At 32.8% G+C, this 26,253-nt stretch overlaps 7 protein-coding genes across 7 annotated transcripts; 2 read left to right on the forward strand and 5 right to left on the reverse strand.

Annotated features, from left to right (window-relative positions):
• Positions 1-5,107, forward strand: LOC123894091 (GTPase-activating protein GYP1). Its single transcript, XM_045943975.1, has 10 exons — positions 1-250; positions 932-1,082; positions 1,183-1,366; positions 1,917-1,987; positions 2,210-2,347; positions 2,439-2,530; positions 3,184-3,455; positions 3,863-3,948; positions 4,114-4,215; positions 4,699-5,107. Exons 1-10 carry the CDS (start codon positions 159-161, stop codon positions 4,858-4,860), a joined length of 1,350 nt encoding a protein of 449 aa, XP_045799931.1. The 5' UTR covers positions 1-158; the 3' UTR covers positions 4,861-5,107.
• A 308-nt stretch (positions 5,108-5,415) lies between these two features.
• Positions 5,416-7,765, reverse strand: LOC123894092 (protein THYLAKOID ASSEMBLY 8-like, chloroplastic). Its single transcript, XM_045943976.1, has 3 exons — positions 7,311-7,765; positions 6,066-6,461; positions 5,416-5,817 (listed from the first exon to the last, which is right to left on the reverse strand). The coding sequence occupies exons 1-3, from the start codon at positions 7,662-7,664 to the stop codon at positions 5,785-5,787; spliced, it is 783 nt and encodes a 260-aa protein (XP_045799932.1). The 5' UTR covers positions 7,665-7,765; the 3' UTR covers positions 5,416-5,784.
• Positions 7,766-11,306: 3,541 nt separating this feature from the next.
• On the forward strand, positions 11,307-12,025 carry LOC123894093. The gene has a single exon (XM_045943977.1). The coding sequence runs from the start codon at positions 11,387-11,389 to the stop codon at positions 11,882-11,884; it is 498 nt and encodes a 165-aa protein (XP_045799933.1). The 5' UTR covers positions 11,307-11,386; the 3' UTR covers positions 11,885-12,025.
• Positions 12,026-12,808: 783 nt separating this feature from the next.
• LOC123894094 lies at positions 12,809-14,040 on the reverse strand. The gene is made up of 2 exons (XM_045943978.1): positions 13,594-14,040; positions 12,809-13,139 (listed from the first exon to the last, which is right to left on the reverse strand). Exons 1-2 carry the CDS (start codon positions 13,884-13,886, stop codon positions 13,097-13,099), a joined length of 336 nt encoding a protein of 111 aa, XP_045799934.1. The 5' UTR covers positions 13,887-14,040; the 3' UTR covers positions 12,809-13,096.
• A 1,238-nt stretch (positions 14,041-15,278) lies between these two features.
• Positions 15,279-16,377, reverse strand: LOC123894096 (endochitinase PR4-like). Its single transcript, XM_045943980.1, has 2 exons — positions 15,908-16,377; positions 15,279-15,815 (listed from the first exon to the last, which is right to left on the reverse strand). The coding sequence occupies exons 1-2, from the start codon at positions 16,338-16,340 to the stop codon at positions 15,412-15,414; spliced, it is 837 nt and encodes a 278-aa protein (XP_045799936.1). The 5' UTR covers positions 16,341-16,377; the 3' UTR covers positions 15,279-15,411.
• A 1,949-nt stretch (positions 16,378-18,326) lies between these two features.
• On the reverse strand, positions 18,327-22,103 carry LOC123896673 (ABC transporter E family member 2-like). The gene is made up of 8 exons (XM_045947035.1): positions 22,079-22,103; positions 21,261-21,463; positions 21,076-21,176; positions 20,155-20,272; positions 19,668-20,062; positions 19,190-19,571; positions 18,824-19,096; positions 18,327-18,692 (listed from the first exon to the last, which is right to left on the reverse strand). Exons 1-8 carry the CDS (start codon positions 22,101-22,103, stop codon positions 18,327-18,329), a joined length of 1,863 nt encoding a protein of 620 aa, XP_045802991.1.
• A 1,885-nt stretch (positions 22,104-23,988) lies between these two features.
• LOC123894095 (endochitinase PR4-like) lies at positions 23,989-25,255 on the reverse strand. Its single transcript, XM_045943979.1, has 2 exons — positions 24,764-25,255; positions 23,989-24,542 (listed from the first exon to the last, which is right to left on the reverse strand). Exons 1-2 carry the CDS (start codon positions 25,209-25,211, stop codon positions 24,136-24,138), a joined length of 855 nt encoding a protein of 284 aa, XP_045799935.1. The 5' UTR covers positions 25,212-25,255; the 3' UTR covers positions 23,989-24,135.
• Between the last annotated feature and the right edge of the window lie 998 nt (positions 25,256-26,253).

Here is a 26,253-nt window from a genome sequence, read left to right on the forward strand (position 1 = left end):
AGAAAAAACCTTAAACAAGAACAAAAAAGGTAGTAAAAGAAAGAATGTCATTGTGGTTGGTGGAGTGTTCATCATGCATTTGCTTGATGCACTCATTCATCACTACTCATAGCTCTCTAAGTTAGCTCTCAAATCAAATTCATTCCAACAGATCAACCATGAACAATAACAACGACAACAACAGCAACAAAGACACTACCATAGGAGTCCTCGATTCTCGATTCAATCAAACCCTCAGAAATGTTCAAGGGTATCTTTTCTTTTCCCTCAATTCCTCATTTTTTTTCTGTTAAATTTATTGCTTGTAAAAAAAAGCTTCATAATTTGATTAAAAAAAAAGATGGGTATTTCAGAAAAATTCATGATCTCAATAATTACGCTGCCCGATTTGTTGATTTCACATGTTGATTATTTTTCAATCGGATATGAGAAAACCCTTCAAAAAAGTTGATTTTTTTTTTTAACATTAAGATCAATTGATTAGGAATGTATGATTTGTGTGTTTCTGATAAGGATAATTGACCCCAATTTTCATCTGATCCGTGTAATCAAATTGGATTGCTTTTTCTTAGTGTTGTGGATTTTTGTTATCAAATGTAGGAATAATGAAAGCTGGGAAAAGTGTCGATGATTGAGTGCAGTTTCAGTTATTAATTTTGCATTTGCAGCATGTTTAATTGTTCTTAAAATTGGAGATTATATAAAAAAAAATGCTTTTAGAGAATTAGTCATTTCTTTGCATTGCAAAGCTGTTATTCGTGTTGAGAACTTTTTTTGTATCATGGATTTTCAAAATTGCTACATCTGTTTTTATGTTTCATCTTCTTTAGTGAGTTGATTGATTGAGCAATATTTTGTTTTGTTTATAGATTTATATGTTTCAATGAGATGCTTGTATCTTATACAATTGATATGTTCTTTCTTTGTCAAGGTTACTCAAGGGTCGTAGCATTCCTGGTAAAATATTATTGAGCCAAAGAGTAGATCCTATAGATAATTCAACCTTATACTCGCCAACTTACAGCAGGAGTTCCTCATACAACGATACTGGCACTAATGATCGCAAAATTGAGACAGTAGAGGTAATTTTAGTATTTGTATTTTGTGGTTATGTCTCATTATATGTATCTATAATACTGATTGGTAGCACTTATTCAAGTGTGACATCTACTCTTAAAACAGGAGGAAGTTCACAGTGGAAGCAAACCATTTAGTACTCCTAATGATAATAAATTGAAAACATCAACCTCCCGTGTAGAGAACCCGTCTGAAGAAGTCCGGAAATCTTCCATGGGTGGTAGAGCTACTGATTCTGCTAGAGTTATGAAGTTCACAAAGGTTCTTTCTGGAACCATGGTTATATTGGGTATACTTTTATCTTCTGTATTACTAATTAACTTTTATATCACTTATTGACTTATTCTTCATTACTCCTAATCCTAAATGACCACTTCCCATTATGAAAGTATCATATGTAAGGTTCAAAATAAATCTTAAGAAAAACATAAACATTTCAATTATAAATAACTTGATATTTCTCTCTTCCAATTTTTTAGTTGTCGAGTTTCATGTGTACTTAGGCTTGCCTGTTAGTTACTGTATAATATAGCTATGTCCTTTTTTCTCACCATTTACTGCTTTTGCTTAATCAGACAATTGATAGTAAACATATACTCCTACGAAATCACGTCACGGCAAGAAGCCATAATCCACTAATAAAAACTTAAGTACTTGAGTGTCTTTCATTCCCTTGATTTTTGGCCCAAAATTTTGGTTGTTTTCAATTTCAAGCATTTAACATTCATGTTTGCTTATGCTGCAAAGCAATAATGCCTCAATAATATTTATTTAGTTTTTCAGTTTTCAATGGTAAACTGATTATGAAATCATAATTTTCTTCCTTAACTATCCTGTAGACAAATTGCGTGAATTAGCTTGGAGTGGTGTTCCAGATTATATGCGTCCTACAGTGTGGAGACTTCTCTTGGTAAGGTCTATGATCTTCAAGAATCACAATAACAATTAAGTTTGGAGTTCATATTAGAATTTGTTAGGATATGTGTATTCTTGTTCTATTTTGGTGATATCTAAACAAATCAATATAGGGTTTTGGCCGTATATATAATCATTTTAAGTAAATAGGTCAACATCATGTTTTTCCACGGACAATATATTTTTTTCTTGAAATTTAAAGATGAACTGACAACAGGGATATGCACCAACTAATTCAGATAGAAGGGAGGGAGTTTTGAGAAGGAAGCGGCTCGAGTATCTTGACTGTGTTTCTCAGTATTATGATATTCCTGATACAGAACGCTCAGATGATGAGATCAACATGCTTCGCCAGGTATATCCTTAAATATAACACATGCCACTCTTGATTATTAATGATGAAAATAAATTCTTCTTTTTTAATCTTTACTTTTAACATTCGTTAGATTGCTGTTGATTGTCCAAGAACTGTACCTGAAGTTCCCTTCTTCCAGCAACCACAAGTTCAGAAATCACTGGAGCGTATTCTTTACGCATGGTATATTACAGATAACCTATTTTTTGGGCCTGATACTATTTTCATCCCAGTGTTCTTTGTTGTGGATTTTAATTTCTGAGGTCAAAAGATGGCTTTTAGCTTTACTAAGATACTGTAGTTAGATAGCGTTTATGAGGAGAGACTTTTACTTTCTTTTTGGGTACTGTACTCAATCTTATCTGAACCCAGATGAAGTAATTTCTGTAAGGTAGACTGATCCTAGATTTTTTTTTGTTTATCGTACTGATTGATAATCTTGATGGACACTGTGTGGAGATTCCCTTCTAGAAATGGATTCAATTTTAGAAGCCAATAAGATGGTGTCAATATTTATTGCGCTTTCAGAAGATTCTAAGAATAGTTGCTCTAGTGTTGCATGTGTTTATTCTTAGCAGAAGTTTAGAACAATGATGTAGGAAAAGAAACTAGATAAATGATGCATGACCACTAATGAACGTTTATGATCTACCTTTCGCATTTCAAGTACATCACGCGGTAATAAATTGGATTAGTTGTGGTCTTTGCCCGAGATGGATACTCAGGAGATCATTAACTATGGATTATCCTTCCTGTTGACTACTTTCTTGCTTGTGAAATGTATGTATATATTATCATGGTTATTTTACTTACATGATTTCCTCATCTTCTGCCAGGGCCATTCGGCATCCAGCAAGTGGATATGTTCAGGGGATAAATGATCTTGTCACACCATTTTTTGTTGTTTTCCTATCAGAATACTTAGAAGGGAGCATAGATAATTGGACAATGTCTGATTTATCTTCAGATAAAATCTCTAATGTAGAAGCTGACTGTTATTGGTGCTTGTCAAAATTACTTGATGGTATGCAAGACCATTACACGTTTGCTCAACCAGGAATTCAAAGGCTTGTCTTTAAGTTGAAGGAATTAGTCAGGAGGATTGACGGTAACGCTTTTCTCAGGCCTGTTGTTTCTTTCAAGTATATCTATGATCGTATGGACTTAAATACCCCATTTTTGCATTTGGATCTGTATTAGTTTTACCAGACCAACTCACCTTTTGTTTGTTATTACTACCTCTATTTCAAAATATCAGTTGTTTATGGTTTTTGCACCACAAATAAGAAAGTTGTTAAATACGCTCAATTTTAGGGAAGCAATTGTTTAATGCTATCCCTTTAATCACTTTGTAGATATATTACCAAGAGATAATGCTTTCATAGTTTTCCAAAGTGAAAAAATGAAATGAATTTTCTTCTCTAAAACAACTAATATTTTGAAACTTATGGAGTATATTATTACTTGTATATATATCCAAATACAGTCTGATACTGAAACTTTGAGCTGCGACAGATCCTGTTTCAAGCCATATGGAGAATCAGGGACTGGAATTTCTTCAATTTGCTTTCCGCTGGTTCAACTGTCTTCTAATCCGCGAGGTTTGTTCTGATTTTTGTTTCCTTACAAGTTCAATAAATTTTTGCAGAAGAACAACTCTATAATTAATAAAGGGACTGCATCTTAAGTTTCAAGGGATAATGGACTAAACAAATTCGACACAGTTTTTATGCTTTTTAAGTCTGATGTCCGATTTATGTAATCAGATACCCTTCCAACTTGTCACACGCCTTTGGGATACATATCTAGCCGAAGGAGATGCCTTACCAGACTTCCTTGTGTATATATTTGCCAGTTTTCTTCTTACGGTATGTCAGTATACTTTTTCCCGTTTATATCACATTCTGTTTGAATTAAATTTTATCTTATAAGGTACAAATGCTTTGTAAAGAATAGATACCATTCTGTAATATGCTAACATTATAACACAACATACCAAAGTGTTCAACTAAGATGGAATGATGCATTCTAACAATCATCGCAGAAGACAGTTTTCATGACGTTATCTGAAATTTCTGTTAGGTATTTCTAAGTAAATAGCAATGTATAATCGTGTGTCATTATACGGTGGTTAATTAATGAATATCGTCAGTGTCTTATATAATTAAGATACTTAAGAGGTTTAGTGTCCATCAACAAGGACCCCTAAAAAGAAAATCTACTAGGAGAGGGCTTCACTGTTAAATTTTCAATATGGTTGCTTTTGATTATATATTCATAGTATTTCTTTTAGCATATTATTATACAGTAGAAAAACAAAGGTTCTCTAATCTCTATCATTGTTTTTTCAGTGGTCAGACGAAATTCAGAAGCTTGATTTTCAAGAGTTAGTAATGTTCCTTCAACGCCTTCCAACTCAGAACTGGACTGACCAGGAGCTCGAGATGGTACTCTCTCGTGCATTTATGTGGCACAGCATGTTCAACAATTCTCCTAGCCATTTAGCTACCTAAGCACCAATTCTGAGTTTATGTATTTAGCTTTTTCTGTTTTCGGCTTTAACTCATCCCGATAGACTTTTTCCCCTTTAGTGTGTGATGCTTGTTTCTTATAGATGTACTTTTTTGTTAACCATTTTCACATTTATTCCATGTAATATCTTGTAAAGGAGAGGTAAAATAAACTGGAGATAGAAACTATTTTTGTTGTATTAAATTTTCATATCTAGCAATGTCAACAACAAATGGGAGTTAGCAGACAGTTTAATTTCAATTATATTGATGATTTGAATCGTCTTTTATGATTTTATGTCAATGATGCTTTGCTTGGTTGATTTAAAGGTGTAAGTAGTCTCAGGCATTACATACAAGTGCAAAACTTTATATGCTACCAGCCAAAAATCTACCATTATTTTCAACAACCCTTCCTCATTATAAATAATTGTTCAAATCAAAAAGTACAAATGACCTCATCAACATTGCAGCATCAGTAGTATATAGCTTCACTATGGAAATGGATTTAATGCAGCTGCCAGTAACCGCTAACGGTGTCCAATTAAAAGGGAACGGTTGAGATTAAAACTGTGAAAAAGTAGTTAAATAAAATCATGTTAATCAGAGCCGTTTTATTACATTTCTAAGGCTGAGATTATCTACTGCATGAAAGCAGTACTGCAAAGTGCAAACAATCTCAGTCCCTTGGCTACCTACGAACCATGCCAAAACCTTAAACAATTGGTGCCTATCATATTCAAACATGACATAACTACAACCAATTTGGCAGTTGCCACCACCAAGCACACAAATAATGTTGGGTTGAAGCTCAAATGTATGGAATGGTCCAGTGAACCTCCTCCAGCCAAAATGATGAAAATTAATCACTGAAAGTAGCATCTCTACAATAAAACCAGTACAGTAGAACTTCATCCACTGCAGGAATTACATAACCAGTTTGATATGTTTCTTTTTTGCCTGAAACAAACAGTAAAACAAATTTACAAAATTAGCTAGAAAAGTATACTTGCATAGCATAACACTATTGAGAATTCCAAAATATAACACCAAATTGGTCATTGAGAAAACAAATTTACAAAATTAACTAATTCTATTACCCTTCCCATGTAACATATAAGGTGTGATTCCAAACTATAACTTGAAAAACCAGAGAAAAGAGAAAACAATAGTTGCATAGCATAACACAATAAAATTTGAAATCTCACATGTTTCTGCTGGACTCTCTGAACAAAATTATCATGTTCATTGACATAGTCAAAACTCTCTTTTTTCAAAGTCTCAACCAGTTCATGTTCTCCATTCTTCAGTAGATTCTTAATCAATATCGTAAACGTCAATTCATCCGGCAAACACCCTGAATCCTTCATGGATCTATAAAGATTCATCGCCTTCTCTGTATTATCAACTTGCAAATAAGCCCCAATCATCTCATTAAACAACCTCGTATCCGGTTTCAACCCCTTTTCCACCACTCGATTGAACATCTCTTCCGCCATCTCAATCATCTTGTTCTTTCCCAGTAACAGTATCGTGTCAGAATACAATGGTAGCAGCAATTCATCATACCCCGCTTCCTCATCATTAATAATAAACTCCAAAACCTATGCTTCAATTATCAAGTCCATAGTTAAAATTAGAAAGTAATAAGAAATAGTAGTTATAAGCTACTGGTAACTAACTGATTGGAAGCAAGTTGTTATCAATCTTTCTAGAGCATTAAAACATACATGAACACCAGACACAATACTGATGCATAAACATCGATAATACTTTGAGAAAATAGAAATGATCGAAGGCAACAATTGCATATGTCAGTGTCATGTGACACCAATATACACATTCAATCTTTTAATTGTCAGCACTACATATAGGTTACTATGCTTCAGCTAAGATCAAATTATTAAATTAGTATGAGTTTGATACCTAGATGAAATTACTTTTTACCAACTTAACTCTCGACCGAACTCTGAATTAGTGATATCATTTTCTATAAGGCAAGATAATTCAGACAAAAAGTAGCTAGTTACTTACTAGTGTAATAAGTTTGAATTGACTTATTGGAATTTCTCTATTAGCACAAATACTTGTGAAACTGTTGATTTATGAAATTGTTTGTAGCTTATATTCACAAGTTCCACGGAATAGCTTATGAAAACAGCTTATATCTTATAAGAAAACAATTTGACTTTGACTCTGTTTGGATAAACAGCTTAATTATACATACTGTATATGATATTTATAAATAAAGTCACAATATTTTCATATAAATTATACATTATTTTCACAAGCTATCCTAAAGAGCTTATAAAAATAAGTTGAAAACAAGTTTCGGACACATCATAAGCTATTTCCATAAATTCTCCAATACAGTCGTCACACAAACTCTCCATAATAACAAATACAAGATAATCACTTATGCTATAAGCACATAACCAAACAGAGTCTTATACCTTGAGAGATAAATGGAGTTGATTTTGTCTCTGCAATTCAGCTAAAACATCTAACACATCAGCTTTCAATAATCTAAGAAGTCTTAACTTGAGAACTTGATTGAGTTTTTCATCAGAATTTTTTGCAAGTTTGAGAGCTTGAATTACTTGAACACTTTCTTTCGAAATTACCATTTGTGTTGGTGGCTTCTTATTTTTGTATGAACGAAGACCACACACTACTGTTGTTACTTTGCTTCTTCTTCTTCTGTTGTTTTCAAAATTATCATAATAATCGATTCTGTTGTTAATTGAATTTGAGTTTTGCAAACGCGTTTTTGTCAGGAAAATCCATTCGTGAGGGCTTAGTATCATTTTCGAAGATGGTTTAAGTAAAAGCGGTTGAATTCAATGAAGATGATTTGGGGAAACTTACTGCTACCGTGCTTATGTTATGTGTGTGGTTGTGTTTTAGCTTATTTTCAAATTAAATTTAAGACAAATTGAATGATTGTTTTATTTTATTTCAAATAAATTGAATGATAGTTTTATTTTATTTTCAACTTATTTGTATGATCTCTAGAATAACATATGAATAAAAATGTATAGCTTATAAATAAATTGTTTGACTTTATCTTTTTTTTTTTTTTTTTTTTATAATGACTTTATCTAATCTTTTGTTATAAAAATACACATGATAGTCGCTTAAGCTATGAGTGCTGAAGTTAATTTTTGTCTATGCAATTCAACCAATACATCAATCTTCAATAGTCTGAATAGTCTTTAAAAAAAAATATACAGTTTAAATAAGCATTTTTCATGTTTCCAACTCATAACATAAGTTTTTTTTTTATGGCTAAAATTTCACTGGACCTCTAATGTCATATGGGAGAGGATTCAGGTCCCAAGATAACATTAGAAAATTCTTATGTATTATATTTTGATCATGTAATTTAGTGGCCAAAAATTTTATCCTTTAAGATGGATAAGTGAAATAATTGAGGGTGAGTTCGAAGCTCAGTCAGACTGGAATCTAACAATTTCGACATTTCTAGTTGAGCTAGGATTTATAGATTGGTTATTAGAAATTTTATTTGATCATCAACAACACAAAATGATGCACTTATTATATACATGTCTTAATGTTATATTCGTTTTTTACTTTTATTTTTAAAATCAACAAAATAATTATACTTAAGTTAGTTTCACAAATATTTTTAATTATTGATTTAAAATAATTATCAATTTACAATATAAAAAAGTAGTTGCAAAAAGACATTCAATTTAAAGTCAATAATTTAATGCTATTAAAAAAAAGAATTGATAAAAAAATCTAGACAAAATAAATTATATTTCAGTCAAAATATATCATATTTTCAATATCCATTAATTTAATTTTTTTTTCTAAAAACATCTAGTCAAAATAAATCATATTTCCAATATCCATTAATTTTATTTTTTAATTTTATTATATTTTAGTCGGTTTCACAAATATTTTGAATTATTAATTAAAATAATTATCTATTTAAAATATAGAAAAATAGGAGCAATTTTAGCTCAATTGGTAGGTCATTATATTATATATGCAGAGGGCCGGAGTTAGAACTCCGGTCATTTCACTTATTCACCTTAAGAGTGAAATTTCTAATCACTGCGCTACTTGACAAAAAAAAAAAACTCAATTGTTTCACAAATCTTAATTTTACTAGTAGAAATGCCAAAATTATTAGTGTTGAACGCCAGACCGGAGTTCGAACCCTGATTTCCACTTCATGCGTTTGCGTTTTTAATGAATGTACCATTGTGGTTTATCGAAAAAAGAAAATACACTCAATTTAAAGTCAATAAATTTAAGGATTTAATTGATATTCACCGATGTTGTAAAATAATTTTACATTGTCAACCAATACCAACCATGTTTTCGGCCACATCACCCAACTTCACCTCACTTTCTTGACACGACATGGCAAAATGATTGTTATTTACTGAAAGATGGTGTAAAACTATTTTACACCGTCAGTGCATATCAATTAAACTGTAAATTTAATGCTAGTCAAACAAGAATGGATAAAAAACATTCTATTCAAAATCAATTATATTTCAGTTAAAAAATAGATCATAACTCTTCAATATCAATTAATTTTATTTATCGCGTTAACGTTTCTTGTCCTCTTAAATAGCCTATTGCTAGATGGTTTCTATCATCAACCTTTCAAAATAAAAGCTTATTAAAAAAAAAAAAAAGTTTCAAAGTAAAATGGCGATTCGGTTCAATCATCTTCTTTTCATCTTTGCAATTATGTGCATTTCTTCTAGCATGGTTAAAGGTAATAACCTAATTTTACAACACAAATTATTTATTTATTTCAATGGAAATACACACGATAGAAGTCTTAGGAACTTTATTTTTTTGATAAAATTATAATCCATGTTTTTAATCAAAGTTTTAGGAACCATATTATTATTATTATTATTATAAAAATGTAAAACATATCTTTCAAGATTAATGGTAAAAAATAGTATTAGATAATATCTGTAATGCAATTTAATTGATTGTGCAGGATTTGGAATACATCTACCACCACCTGGCACAGTAAAATGCTTTCCTTTGGAAGGAAATGCAACTGCATGTAGTTCAATATTTAATAAAGAATGTAATAAATTGTGTATAGAAAAGGGATACGCTAAAGGTAGTAGATGTGTAGAGTCCATACTTCGTCCATGTTGTTGCAATAAAGCCTAGAGACAATTATTTATGGCTCATGTATTTGTACACTTTCAATAATAAAATCATTAAAAAAATTATTCAATAATATTGTGGTTTTTTTTTTTACAGATTTTCCTATTTTCCATGAAAATTTATATTTTATCACAGTGATTATGAATTTTATAATAATGATTAATAAAATAATGGATTTAGTTGTACCATAAAAAAAGGACTTATTTTATTTAGCTTTTGGTCCTCTATTTTATCAATTTTATGAAATTAATCCTCTTCATTCGAAAATCAAACTTTTCTATAGTTTATTTTGACACCGAGGTTTATCACACAAAAAAAAAGACGACTTGTATCGGAAAAAAAAAAAATTGACCACCGAGGTTTATCGCAAGTGGTTGATGCAAAATGTATGAGTGTTGTAAACCTTTAAGTATCGAGTTCACTTTCATCCCATAAAAAAAAAAAACAACATAGCATTTTAGGTATAGTTTATTTACCTCCTTTGGATCACCAAGCATTCCAACAATTGCAGTATGTATGGCATCTTTGATTCCCAGTTCTAGAATCCATTGCTACAAGAATGATAGAGATCTTCTTGTCACCCTTCTTTTTTTACCGACATCTCTTTATTTATTAATTGATGTTAATTCATCTTTCTTGTTACAAAACTTGTAGGTACTAAGAGATGGTCCATGGAGTGAAGAAGAAGATGCTGCAATTTTGGTCTCCTGGGATGGAATTAGCATTAAATTAGGAGATATCATTTCTGTTGATGCTCATTTTTTTTTTATAGTAATGAGTGTTGATCAATCCGGATTAACGGGAGAATCTATTTTGGGGAGAAAGAATCCCTCAAATGAAGTGTTTTATGGTTCAAATGGTAAGAAATGTGAAATTGAAACAAGTTATTATTCTTACCGGAGTGCACATATTTTTTGTTAAAGTTTGTCACCTTGTTAATAGCACCAATTGACCAACTTGGTTGGTTTGTGCTATCAACAAGATGATCAGCTTCGCTGAAAAATGTGCGCACTCCGGTAACAATAACATCTGCTTCAATCTCACATTTCTTAACGGTTGAACAAGAAAACACATTATCTGAGAGATTCTTTGTCGCCGGAATAGATTCTCCTGTTAATGCAGATTGATCAACACTCATCACCCTAAAGAGATCAGTATCAGCAAAAATGATACGTCATAATTTAATGCTAATTATGTCACCTAATTACTAATTTAAAATATAGAAAAATAAGTGCAATAAAAACATTCAATTTAAAGTGTTGTGAGATTGTTCGCGGATTCATTAAATATCAAAGGAGTGAGAGAGATAGCAGGAGTTGAAAATGAGTTGAGAGGAGGGAGAGAAGAGAAAAGAAAGATGGGAATATCAGCGTCAAAGCGAGTTAACAACAGTTTTCAGAACTCAGACCGATTCAACTCAGCATGTGACTCAGCGTTCTCTCAATGTCTTTCTCTAACTCAACACGCTTTCGAAGGAGTTTTACCTTACCAACTCAAAACCGCTTCCGATCAAATCCACACCATCATCTCCGACCATCCACTCATCCACAAATGGGTCCCACAACCTCCTGATCGGACTCAAGTTGATTCCGCCCTCCGTCATATCCTTCCGTCCGATCACGGCAGCGATAACGTCCTCCGACTTCCGATGTTCAAGGATTGGGCTCGTTATCTTTACACTGACGCTGTTTTGTCTTCAGCTACTAAAGCGTTGATTGTACGAGTTCCTGTTGGTGTCGCCGGAATCGTTGGAATCGGTGCCGTTGCTCACTCCGGTCCGGCACTGGTTGGGACTTTCGTTGGAGCTTATTCTCTTGGTGTTGCTCTCTCTATTTTTCTTGGTTTATCCTCGTAAATTATTTATTTTTTATTTATGTTTGATAATCTCATAAATAATTTATAATTTGCAATGCTTTATTTTTTCCTCTAAGTTAATTGTTCTGTTAATAAGGAAAATGTAAATGTAAAATAAATGTTCTTTGTTCCTTGAGCTTAACTTACTTGGTAAAAACATTCCATTATGGCTCGGTTTGGTAAAAAATAGCAGATAACCAATATACTAACTTATAGTTATAGCATATGAACTTATAGCAGATAGTTTGTAAGCTAAAAACTAACTTATAGCGAATAAGCTAACTGATAAAAAAAGATATGTTTAATTAATATTTAATTTTTTTCAAGTAAGATGATATGAATAAAATTGGAAGAAAAAATTATAAGTTAGTAAAATAAGTTACAAGTTTTTCTTAAAAAACTGTTACCAACAGAGTTTTTAGCTTATAAGCTATAAGCTAGCTTAGTTGGCTTCCCAAACAGAGTCTATATATGCAGGAACCAGAGTTAGAATTTCGAACACTACACTTGTTCTTCTTATGGGTGAAATTTATAGTCACTAGACTACTAATAAAAAATAAATAAATAAATAAATGTTATTAAAAATCACAATAGTAATTTTAAAAACTAACATTTTTAACTTGAACATAGTTTGAATGTTTCATCCTTGATGGGATGTGTTCATCAGGATATGTGAGTTTGGAGATGCCAATGGTGTAATTTTTTTTTTTTTTTTGTGGTATGAAAGGATCAATTGTTGATTTTTGTAGTTTAGTTGAATTGTTACTAGAGAACATATCAGTTAGCAATAAATAATCCTTCTAATTTGAAGAATTAACTTACTTTATAGAAACCTGATTTTTATTAGTACAAAGTTAGAGTGCTGCACAAATTTTAGGGTCTGCTAGCTCCTTTATGCACAAAGATACCAAAACTCTTTACTTCTGCTAATGATCTTCCCTATATTGATCTTGTTATCAAAAACCCAAGTTACACGTGATAAAATAAGGTCCGAGCGAAAAGAGTTTATAAAAGAGTGACACCATTTATCTTACAAGTCGGTTTTGTAAGATGAGTTAAATCTAATATAAATTCCTGATAGTTTGTATGCCTAATTAAGGCATGGAATGAAATTTTGGAAGGAACTTCCTTGCAAGTTAATTCCTTTTCCGTATCTTCCAACCAGACTTCGACCGTGTGAAATCATTCCACAATGTCACAAGCTGAATACATGCTACTTGGTGTTGGAACAAAGAAAATGTATAAACCATGCCAACCTGTTGTTATTCAGGGGAAGGGGAAGACAGAAAATGTGGTTTAGTTAGTTTGTTAATATTGTCTTGGCATTAAACCTATATATCAAGAAAAGGTATTACAATTGTTTTTCCATTTGACTTGACTGGTGGGTGTCTCCATGAAAAAATGTGTTTGGAATAAAACTATCTAAAGTCTAAACCTTATAACCTGCCAGTCAAGAAACTTATTTGAACTAACTACTAGTCTAGTCTAGGACACAACACAAGGAATTGAAGCATGTAGACATAGATGATTTTGAATTATATTTATGTTATATATGAAATGAAATGATTCATCAGACTCCTGAATCCTACATGATATATGCTGCTGCCTGCTGTGTTCTGAATGTTCATATGTTTGTGTGTGTGTATGCGCGCGTGTGTGTGTGAATTAAGGGTCCTCTCATGAAAGTAAAGAGAAGAGATTCACACTTACAAGTCCTTGAGGCATGTACTTTTGGATTCCGATTCTGGAGGATCTTGGCGATCCACAGAAAATACTGAAGGCACATTAGGATTATCAAATGTCTTGTGCAGATGCAGAAGAGGGAGATTTTCAGCAGACGCAGGGGTTGAGAAAGGTGGCGATGAAGTTGAAGAAGCCGAGAAAGAGTATTTCCTGTTTCCTGCACCATAACTTATTGGTAGTGGAGAGGGAGGTGTAGGAGGTGATGATGTTGGAGACTCCCATTCTAACTCCAAACTCATATTATTATTAATCAACAACATTGTTAATATTCATTCACAAACTCTCACTTTTATTCATTCTCATTTCCTTCTGTTTCAAAAGTGATTTCCTGGATAATTTGAAAATGAATGCACAATTTTTTAAGTATATGTATAACTTCCTAACTAACGGTCAATCCAAATTACAATGTACAGTACCAACCATCTGCTAGTTATTAATGGGCATTTAAGCATCACTCAGTCAAATCTTAGTTACTTTGGGTTTGACTTTCAGCTTGAGAACACTCTCTCCAGTTGAATCCAATTTTCCTCGGCACGTCTGCCAAAGCCTTAGATTACAGTCACATACACTATAAGCAAAGTGTCTAAGTTTATTTCCGCTGTTGAAACAAAGGGACCAACTGCCGCGTAGGTAGTTCGGTTGGTGAGCTCATAAACATCTACATGGCAAAGGGCAGAATTAACATGGGTGCGATCGGGAGGGGTGGAGACCTGCTTGTTGATGAGTTTGTTGGAGGAGTTTTGCACAAGCATATACTCCACGATATGAATAACAAATCATAATCTCTGAATCCAACTCCATTTGTAAATGTTACATGTTGTCATGTGCTAGTATTATTGCGTTTCTTGTCAAATTTATCATCCTCGAAGGGATACTGAGTCAAAAAATGTAAATTGTTTTCCCTTTGGAATTTCTTAAGGAATGAACCAATTGTTTGTTTTTGTAGTTTAGTTGCATTATTACTACAGAACATATCAGGTAGAGATAATCCTTCTAATTGGAAGTAAAAAACTTGCTAGAAACATGGTATTTTATGACAAATGTAGAATGCTGCAAATATTTCCTTTATGCCTAATGACACCAAAACTCTTTATTTGACTGCATGATCTCCCCTATCTTGATCATGTCATTTCCCTCTCTTTGCGAGTCTTTCCTTTCCGTATCTTGCAAGTAGATGTTTAAAACGTGTGAAATCATTCAACAATATCACAATTCACAAATTCAAAGTCTGTTAAAGCAATGTCAATGTTCTAGTACATCAAAAGTCAAAATTATTAACTTTATACCAAACTGGCAGCCTCCGTGCCACCCCTATATTGAGTGGTTACATGTCATGCCAGATATTCTTTGACTGTTTGCTTTGAGCATTGCAAGAAGAATCACTAATGGCACAAACACTGGAATCCTATTTGAGATGCTGAGATAGAAATGGAACTCGATTATGATTAATGGAGACCAAACCCAAAAGCATAGTAATTTTGTGTGTTCTTTTGGTTTCTTCATAAAACACAAAGTTTGTTCAGTTAATAAGTTTGTTCATTTAATGGAGACCAAACCCATATACCATGCTTGAATTCAGGTATTTTATAAAACACAAAGTTTGTTCAGTTAATAAGTTAAGCATGCAATGATATATCAATTCTCTATGGATATGTTATAAAAGGAGAAATTGAATTATTGAATTTACAACACTATGATATCATTACACTATGATATCATTTATTCATACTTATAATATACTTATATATAGTATATGTGTTTGTATGTTTTGTATGTCTAGCTAGCTTAGCAAGTAAGATTATCACCAGTAGACACACCAAATTGACTACAATATTGTGTGTAATAATCAACACGAGCCTGAACTGCGGATGGGTTACCGCCACCACATTCCATACCATTAATGGCTCTAATGGTTGCACCAAAGCCTTGGGTGACAACAGAGTGCACATTTTTCATCCAAAACCATAATCCTGTCTTGAAGGACACTGTAGGATCATTGGCCACTGTTTCAGGAGAGTTTAATCCATCAAAACCGTTGTCTTGTCCGGCTGGTCCATAGTTGTAGTTCCATGAGATTTGAATCGGTCCACGACCAAAGTATCCTTTGTTAGCGACACACGGGTACTGTGTGTTGGTTTCGTCGCAGTAGTCCTTTGATGCACCATCAATCTCTTCTATATAGCAAAAATCTGCATCAACATTTAGAAACATATGTTATGTGTGTTAAAAAACATGAAATTTCCAAAGAGTTGCGGAAAATTAAATTTAAGAAAATACTTACGTCCAGTTTCATGTGTGAAATGAGCAAAAGCGGCAGCAATCTCGCGTTTAGAGTCATCCTCAGAACCAGACCTACCAAACTGATCATAAGAATTAAGTGCATCAAGAAAAGAAGCTCTTGTGTAAAAGTTCTTTCCTGCACAACTAGAATCAGCCTGATTAATTATACCATTGAAAAAGTCTTGTGTAACAATGTCAGCTACATTAACATTATTGGTAGGACTAGGAGAACTTTGGCCAGTACATGGACCCTCTTTACACCCTGTGCCACAATACTCATCACCACTACCACAATATCCATATTGGCTGCAACACAACCCATTACAGCCACAGTTTTGTGCACTTGCATTTTTTGGAACCATGATCATGATGAAAAATGCTATAGCAAGTGTTGCTATAGATATGCTTAGTGACTTGTTTGCCATTATAGTCATATTATATTATGAAAGGTATTGAAGTAATGTTTAAGATATTTAATCAGCTGGTGGAAGGGGTGTATTTATAGTGATAGCAAGGTGTTGTGTTTGAATTTGTGATGAAGAAATATGTAATAAGTTATGTGGATGACATTTGAGTTGAACATTTCAAAGATTGAAATTCACATCCTTTTCTAGAAAGCATAGGCCTTGGAATGTGGGGAACTTTTACTTTGACTTGTCTATAAAGTAGAGCACTAGTACTCCCTTGTATAGTTGTTTTGAGCCCAATGTGGATGATTCCCTAGCTGCCCCTTGTGACCCAACAGTACATGCTTTTTGTCGGTAAACGACCGTATAAAATTTACACAGAACTATGGAACTTTGGGTTCAAACTCAGATGAAGATGTACAGTCTAATAATATTGACATTGTCAATTAAATGCGATGTTACAGACATGTAGTTAAATATATGTTTTAAATTAGATATATGAAAATAAGTTCTCATAAATCATAATAATTTCGATCAATTGAATTATATTAGTGAACTAATTTGATGTTGTAATTCAACTATTTTTTTTATAAGCTAAAAACTATTAAGAACATCAAAGCTTAGCACAAAACTTGTACCAAAACACTGTCAGTGATGAACAATACAGCAGCAACAGTCATGGCAGCCACCGGAGGTTGGATGGTTAAAGTGCAACGTCAATGCCGGGTTTCACGATCATGGGCGAGTAGAAAATTGCGACTGATGTATTAGAAATGATGCAGGTCTGTTCGTGTTTGCAGGTACAGCTTGCACAGTTCCCTGAAGCATTAGCTCTAATGGAGGCAATGCAATCTGCAAGTAACAGGCATTTGGAGCGCATAGTTTATGAAAGTGATTCACAACTAGTTGTGAATGCAGTACATGCTAATTAGTAATTACGATGGAAATTCTAAATTCAGTGTACTTATCTCTAGTATTAAAAATTTGTTAGTTTTGAATTTCAACTTTGAGGTAAAGTTTGTAAAGTGCCGGACGAATTTGGTGTTTTGCGCAAACATTTACTTCACATATGAATGATAAATCATAATCTCTTAATCCAACTTCATAATCTGCACAAGCATTTGTAAATGTTACATGCTGTCATGTGCTAGTATTCTTGCTTTTCTTGTCAAACTTTTCTCATAATAATAAGCATTATTCTTGTTCTGTATAAATTTGAGATAGTTTAGATGCATCATCCTCGAAGGGATATTGAGTCAATGACAAGTGTCTATTGTTACTACCAACCATCAAATCGCTTGAATTACGATTGGGTATTTAAGTACTTCTAGTTCTAGGGTAAAAATTAAGAAAACATGTTTTGCTTTTCGCACATATCCCCTCCGGTTTGAGAACCATTATTTTCTGAGTGAGAACCTTTATTTCTCATCAAATCAATAAAACAAGTATCCATTAACAAACAACAACACAAAGAATATATTTGTCAAAAAAACAACAAATAGAAAGCCACTTATGACGAAACAGTCGAAAGCTCAGTTGTATAGTCGTGTACATTCATTCATTCAAATTGATTGTATAATCTGTTTATTTAATTGAAACGGTTGGTTATGTTATAACCTTTATTCTTACCTTTGGTTGGTTATGTTATAACCTATTAAACCCAATCAAAATAAAAAATAAGAAAAACAATAATAATCTTCCTTCAATTGCACCATGTGATAGCCAATATGTATTGATGCTGATTATCATCACAACTTTCAGAAAGCATCTACATGCAGACTCTTCAACGGAAAAAAGACTAACTTCTATGGCAAGGCATCAAACTGATGCATTGTTGTTGCATTGGCAAAAGAGCAGACTGCAACAAAATAAAACGGAGTCAGTTTCCAGTGTTGGTCTCCGGATAAAGGTCTGAGAAATATAACCCCTGCGCGGGGAACTACCTAAGCTCGGAATTCAGGTAGGTGTTCCAAGAGCAACGTCAAACAAACCTGCTGCCTTTTAAGTGTAAACTCAGTCATCAAGGTAATAATAAGTCCGAGCATTCTTTTGCTCTCTGTCCTTTGTTGATCCAAGTTTGTTGATCCTTGGGCGGTAATTAGTTGGGTCTCTTCTAAATGTGATATCAAGATGAGATAAGAAAAGGTTCATCCCAGTAAGCAATGATTGTGGAGAATTTGCAGTACAATCAATTGAAGGTTGACCCTCGTAAACGATAACTCTGTCAGCAAGATAAGTTGCCATGATGAAATCATGCTCAACGATAAAGGCTGTTTTCTTTCTATGAAGAATAAACCTCTTGATGACTTTTGCAGCAACAATACGTTGTTCCGAATCAAGATATGCACTTGGCTCATCTATCAGATAGATGTTTGCATCCTGTTGTTGTAGGACAATAGCAACTGATTACAAAACTATAAATGCTAGTATTTAGTTTGAAATGAATAAATAGATGTCTAAAGTTACAAAAACAAAAAAACACACAATCCGAAGGGTGAAACATAAAATACCTTTCCAAGACACATGCATAAGGCAACTCTTTGCAACTCTCCACCAGAAAGATTTTGAACCTCTTGGTCCATCAACTGTTCTATAAGTAGTGGCTTCATCACATCTGAAATAAACTGGGGATGAGTATATGCATCAGGGATTCTTCGATGTAGCAAGTTTCTAACAGATAATTGGGACTTTGGGCTAATTTTCTGAGGTTTGTATGATACGTTGAACTCGGGCATCTCCACATCAGATCCACCTTCTATAGTATCGGGTTTCAACAAACCAGCCTGAATAAAAGAAGATGGTGAATAAATATATGAAGAATATATTATGCCCATTCTCGCCCATTTGATAAAGAAATAATAAGACTATAAGAATACCAGCATACGAATGAATGTTGTCTTTCCTGTCCCATTCTCACCCAGCATCACAATAATCTGTGAATCTGTAAATTCTCCTTCAACTGCACGAAGCCTGAAATTGCCTTGAGTTTTAGTCATGGTTGGGTATTTGAATCGATTATAAGTTTGAACTTCCTCAGCAATTTCCTCTGGAGTCTCTGCAACCTTGAAAGTAAGAGAGACATCCCGAAACCTAAGATTTTCTGTTGGAACAAAGCCGGACAAGAAGATATTAATTCCTTCTCTGACTGAGAAAGGGAGTGTTACAACACCGTATTCACCAGGTTGGCCATACAAACAGCAAATAAAGTCTGATAAGTAGTCCAAAACACTAAGATCGTGCTCGACAACAATTACATAGCTGAAAAAAACAAGAGGATTTCAAATAAATGACAGTGCACATAGTGATGATATCAACAATATTTAAAGCAGAAACTAGAGAGGAGAGGAAACAAACCTATTAGGCCTGAGCAATGACCGAACAACTTGAGCAGCTTTCAGCCTTTGTTTCACATCAAGATAACTGGAAGGTTCATCAAACATGTATATCTCTGAATTTCGGATGGCAACATATGCAATGGCAAACCTTTGGAGCTCACCCCCTGAAAGATCACCAACATTACGGTCTAAAACTTGATTAAGCTCAAGATCAGCACAAATCTGTTCCTTCATATCTCTCTCATTTTGTTGGTCTAACAACTGCCCCACGTTCCCTTGCACAGATTTTGGAAGATGGTCAACATACTGAGGCTTGATGATAGCCTTCGAATCATTCTCTAGCATGCGAGTAAAGTAATTCTGCAATTCAGATCCTCGAAAATGGGTCAAAATTTCCTGCCAATCAGGGGGTTCCTGCAAAGGGAAAGAAAAGTTAAAAATGATGCAATGAAACCTCAAACATGTTTGTCCACGATTAAGAGTTCTGCTAATTTTGTGGTTCTTACTTTGAAACGACCCAAGTTGGGCTTCACATTTCCAGCCAAAATCTTAAGTGCAGTGGACTTCCCAATTCCATTTGTCCCAACCAAACCAAGCACTTGCCCCGGCCTGGGAACCGGCAACCTGCAATTACAATTACAATTACAATTACATAAAAACATAACAAGTCGGAATACGCACGCTCACACTGTTAATATCAGTGATATTTAAACTTCTACACGGTAACTTGTCCAACATGTTAACTGTCTAACTGTTTTGCGTAGCTTGATTAAGCAGTTAGTAGTTAGTTACTTTGATAACTGAATGTTAGTTATGTTGTGGCAAGTGTGAGTCAAGTCTCACATTGCTTAGAAAAGTGGAGGTTGAACACTCTATAAGTGAGAGGACCCATAAACCTAACACCTTAAGGTTTTGGGTTAAAGTTTGGTGTCCAACTCACTTGTAGAGTTGTTCTTGAACCCAATGTGGATGATCTCCTAGCTGTCCCCTCGTGATGACCCAACAGTGGTATCAGAGTCAATGGTTCGACGAAGAGTTGAACCGACTCTTTGTATCGAAAGTCTTCCTGGTTGAGCAATGTGTGACTAACGGTGGTACAAGTACAAGTGTACGGATGAAGAAAGCTTCCGTTTGAGGGGTGCATAAATTATTGAAGGACTCACACTTGAGGGGGAGATTGTTGTGGCAAGTGTGAGTAAGTCCCACATTGCTTAGAAAAGTGGAGGGAGAACCATAAACCTAATACCTTAAGGTTTTGGGTTAAAGTGTGGTGTCCAACTCATTTGTGAAGTTGTTCTTGAGTCCAATATGGATGATCTCCGGTTGCCCCTCTTGATGGCCCAACAAGTTAGTTGTTTGCGGCTTTACTTTGTGTATGTATAGCTAACTCATAAAAACATAACAAGTCGGAAAACGCGCGCACATACCTGTGTAGCTTAAAGGTATTAGGACCATATCTATGAGTGGTATCTTTGTCCAACAAATTCTCTGGCAAGTTGATAATTTTGATGGCTCCAAAAGGACATTTCTACAGCAATATCATCACATAAACCCATTATTATAACAAGAAAAGAGAGCATCTTTAAAAAAAAGTGAATAATAATAGTAATACCTTAATACACATAGTGCATCCAGTGCACAATTCCTCAGATATGTAAGCAATCTGGGACACAGAAGTAACCTCGATACATAATTTTCCTTGTTTGACGACAGGACAATTCTTCTTGCACTCTTGACGACACTTTTTGGGTTGGCATTTGTCGTTGTTAACGATGGCAATACGCGTCATGTTATCGACGACGGCGCAAACAAAACCTAAATCCCAGAAGAGAATCGAACCGAGTGAATGAATGGGAGGAGGAGTGTTATGGTTGTTCTCTTGAGAGAGATATATGAAGCTTGCGTAAAAAGTAATAACATTAGTTTTTATTTTATACTAGACGCGGGTCTTTTAACTGGTAAATAAAAATTAAACGTAATTTTTTATTTTTTTACTAAAATTAATCGTAATCTTTTTTTTTTTACTAAAAAATTAAACGTAATCTTTTTTTCTTTTTTTTTTTTTACAAAAATTATACGTAATCTTATAAATTCAAAATATAGTCATGCAGGAAATAATTTACTTTTCTTTTTTTTGAAGTGTCTGATTTTATTACTCAAATAGTGACAATAAATCTAGAGTCATAACTGCGGAAATACAAGATGGAGTTTCTTCCATCCAAATAAAATCAGAACAAGAAGAAATAATAAATTTGGCTAAAATTGATTACTATCAAAGTTATCTAATATATCTAATATAATAAAGGAAAAAGATAAATAGTGCGAACGTGCCTTCGACAAATTTTAACGAATGTTTCAGACCATTAAATTACACTTTGAGATTTAATCTATTTGGATGTTTATTTATTTTTAAAATAAATAAATAATTACATCCGGCATCACCATGTATCGTCATGCATTCGTGTTTTTATATTCGCACCAAATAGCATGTCAAAGTTACTAATTTTTTATTTTTTTTGTTTACAATGAATTGTGGATCGAACCCATGACCTATAACGTATTATCCAAACCCCTTACCACTAGACCAAACCTAGTGGTTTAAGTTACTAATTTATTCTTTATGTTTAATTATGTTCGAAGTTTTATATATTTCATTGTAATTTAACTATACGTCAAAAAAAATTGTGATTCCACTAAAAATTATAGAAAGAATATAAAATAAATACAAAGGATGATACACTTAAAAATAGGAATAGAAAGATATAAAATAACAAAAACAAAAATAATAAAAATAATAAAAAATTATATATGAATCTATGCATAAAAATAGGAATATAACAATAAAAAAATTATAAAATATAGTAGAAAAAATAAAATAACAATTTTTTTGACAAATAAAATAACAATAAAAAATATTTTATAACAAGAAACAAAAAAATTATAACAAATTTTTAAATATATGCATAAAGATAGGAAGAAAATAAAAATATGAATCTATCCATGAAAATAGGAACACAAAAAAAAAAAAACAATACAAAGCTTATAGAAAGTTTAGCCAAAAAAAACTAAATAACAGAGAAAACAAAAAAAAAACAATAAAAAGATTATAGAAAGTTTACCATAAAAAAAAGTTTTGTCAATTGCTACCAAGTTACTTAATTTGCCATCATCAATTTTAATAATATTTCATATATTCTATACCTTTAAATGTATTTTTACTCGAATAATAATTTTAATTTGTTGAAAAACTCTAGACATAAAAATATGAACCACACAATCTAATAACATTAAAGAAGTTGAGCAAAATCTATGTATAAAATGGAATCGGAGTTTCAATCCTGAACACATAATTTTTTCACCTTGAAAAGATAAAATTTCAGTCACTAGATTACTTGACCCAAAATAATAATATCATTAATTTAAAAATACACGGGACAATATCTTTAATAAATTAAATTTATTGATTTAACAAGTTTTACGAGAAGTTTTGTAGTTTATAGTTTATTTTCTCTTATGTAGTTAAGTTCTGTAATTCCAAATTTACAGCAAATTTCTCCATTCTGGTTGTTTATTTTTGTAGTTTAGTTTGCATTATTACTACAGAACTCAGGTAGAGATAATGCTTCTAATTTGAAGTAAAAAACTTGATAGAAACATGGTATTTTATGACAAATGTAGATGCTGTAAATTTTTTAGGGTGTGCTCCTTTATGCCTAATGACACAAAAGAAATAAAACTCTTTTAACTCACTAATCAAAGAGTGGTTCTCTTGACATATGTGTATGTATGGGATGTTCAAAGTCAAAGGTATGTGTTAAAAGGAAAATTTTGGATGCATGCCTAATTAAGGCATGGAAATGGAAATTTTTTATGTAACTTCCTTCCATATCTTGCAACCAGACTTCAAATGGGTGATATCATTCCATAAAGTCACAAGCTTAATACATGCTACTAAGTCATACATGTCATGCTAGATATTCATTGAGTGATATTCATGTGAAAATGATAAAATTAAGACTTTGTTTGTGAGTTGTTTTTCGGAGGGAAGAAAGGGCTTATTATCTGGACCGAAGTATTATTATTATAAATACCATTTATAACACTGAAATCCTAATTCATTCAAGTTAATAAAAACAAACTGCACTACGGTCGCAGACATACTCACAATTTGGGGAACTCCGTTATCAAACACCGTGTGTTCATTGTTTGCGTTTATTCGTTATTTCTCTTGTTACTGGTTGTTCCAACATTCATATACCATGCTTGAATTCAGTCATTTTGCAAAACACAAAGTTTGTTCAGTTAAGCATGCAATGATCTATATATCAATTCTCTATGGATATGTTGTAAAAGGAAAAATTGTATTATTGAATTGTGTATAATGTATACACTATGATATCATTTATTCATACTACATGTATAATCATAAAATGAAATATACTTTATATAAAGTATATGTGTTTGTATGTTTTGTATGGTTAGCTTGCTTAACAAGTAAGATTATCACCAGGAGAAACACCCAATTGACTACAATATTGCTTGTAATAATCAACACGAGCTTGAACTGTGGTTGGATTAGCACCATCACATTCAAGTTTACCATTAATGGCTCTAATGGTTGCACCAAAGCCTTGGCTGACAACAGAGTGCACATTGTTCATCCAATACCATAATGCTGTCTTGAAGGACACTGTAGGATCATTGGCCACTGTTTCAGGAGAGTTTAATCCATCAAAACCAATGTCTTTTCCGGCTGGTCCGTAGTTGAAGTTCCACGAGATTTGAATCGGTCCACGACCATAGTATCCTTTGTTAGCGACACACGGGTATTGTGTGTTGTTTTCGTCGCAGTAGTCCTTCGATGGACCATCAATCTCTTCTATATAGCAAAAATCTGCATCAACATTAAGAAACATATGTTATGTGTGTTATTTTGACACAAAAAAAATGCGATAAAAAGTTATCGATCACACTAGTTATTTTTTCGTTAGTCACTAAAATTGTCTCGAGAGTGACATGGACAAAAAATTTTGATTTTAGTGACTATGTTAAAATTATTCTGTTAATTTAAATTACAAAATTGTAGGAAAACTAATTTTAAGATAAAATACTTACGTCCAGTTTCATGTGTGAAGTGAGCAAAAGCGGCAGCAATCTCGCGTTTAGAGTCATCCACAGAACCAGACCTACCAAACTGATTATAAGAATTAAGTGCATCAAGAAAAGCAGCTCTTGTGTAAAAGCTCTTTCCTGCACAACTAGAATCAGCCTGATCAATTATACCATTGAAAAATTCTTGTGTAACAATGTCAGCTACATTAACATCATTGCTAGGACTAGGAGAACTAGGTGGAATAGTGCCACTAGTACATGGACCCTCTTTACATCCTGTGCCACAATAATCATCACTAGTGCCACAATATCCATATTGGCTGCAACATAATCCTTCAGCACAACCACAATTTTGTGCACTCACATTTTTTGGAACCATGGTCATAATGAAAAATGATATAGCAAGTGTTGCTATAGATATGTTTAGTGATTTGTTTGCCATTGTAGTCATATTGTGAAAGGTATTGAAGTAATGTTTAAGATATTTAATCAGCTGGTGGAGGGGGTGTGTATTTATATTGAATTTGTGATGAAGAAATATGTATTTGGTTATGTGGATGACATTTGAGTTGAACATTTCAAAGATTGAAATTGACATACTTTTCTAGAAAGTTTATGGGTTGGATTGTGGTGAACTTTTACTTTGACTTTTCTATAAAGTAGCACTTATTTGTCAACACGGTTGTGTTATTAAATGATAGAGCCATAGAGGAATTAATATATGCTTTTTGTCGGCCATATAAAATTCACACACAACTAAGGAGTTTTGGGTTCAGATTCTGATGAAAATTTACGGTCTAATAATATCGACATTGTTAGTTAAATGAGATGTTATAGATAGATACTGAAGTACGTGTTTAACTTAATGAGATAAATCTTCTTCAAAAAAAAAAAAAAACTTAATAAGATACATGAAAATAAGTTTTCACAACTTCTTAATGAGATACATTAAAATAAGCTTTTTAACGGGCGCATAAAATTTACACACAACTATACGGAGTTATGGGTTCAAACTCAGAAGAAAATGTACAGTCTAATAATATTGATATTGTCAATTAAATGAGATGTTATAGATAGTGAAATACATGTTTTACTTAATAAGATACATGAAAATAAGTTTTCACAATGATTTTAATCGATTGAATTATATTAGTGAACTAATTTGATGTAGTAATTGAAATATTTTATTTATAAGCTAAAAACTATTAAAAACATCAAAGTTTAGCACAAGAAGTGCTTAAACTCGGAAAAATAGACAATGACTTAAGTGAAATTATAAAAGACAATGACTTAAGTGAAATTATAAAAAATGCTTAGTTTGTTAATTACATGTTGCTACAATTATTTAATTTTTACAAAAGACAATGACTTAGTGAAATTATAAAAAATGCTTAGTGATATTGATCGTGATAGTTGTAAAATAATATGAAACAATGAGAACATAGTTACGTCTATCAGCATTAAGCATATGCATATCAACCAACTTGATTGAA

Source organism: Trifolium pratense, linkage group LG7 (assembly GCF_020283565.1).
Source record: "Trifolium pratense cultivar HEN17-A07 linkage group LG7, ARS_RC_1.1, whole genome shotgun sequence".
NCBI lineage: Eukaryota > Viridiplantae > Streptophyta > Magnoliopsida > Fabales > Fabaceae > Trifolium > Trifolium pratense.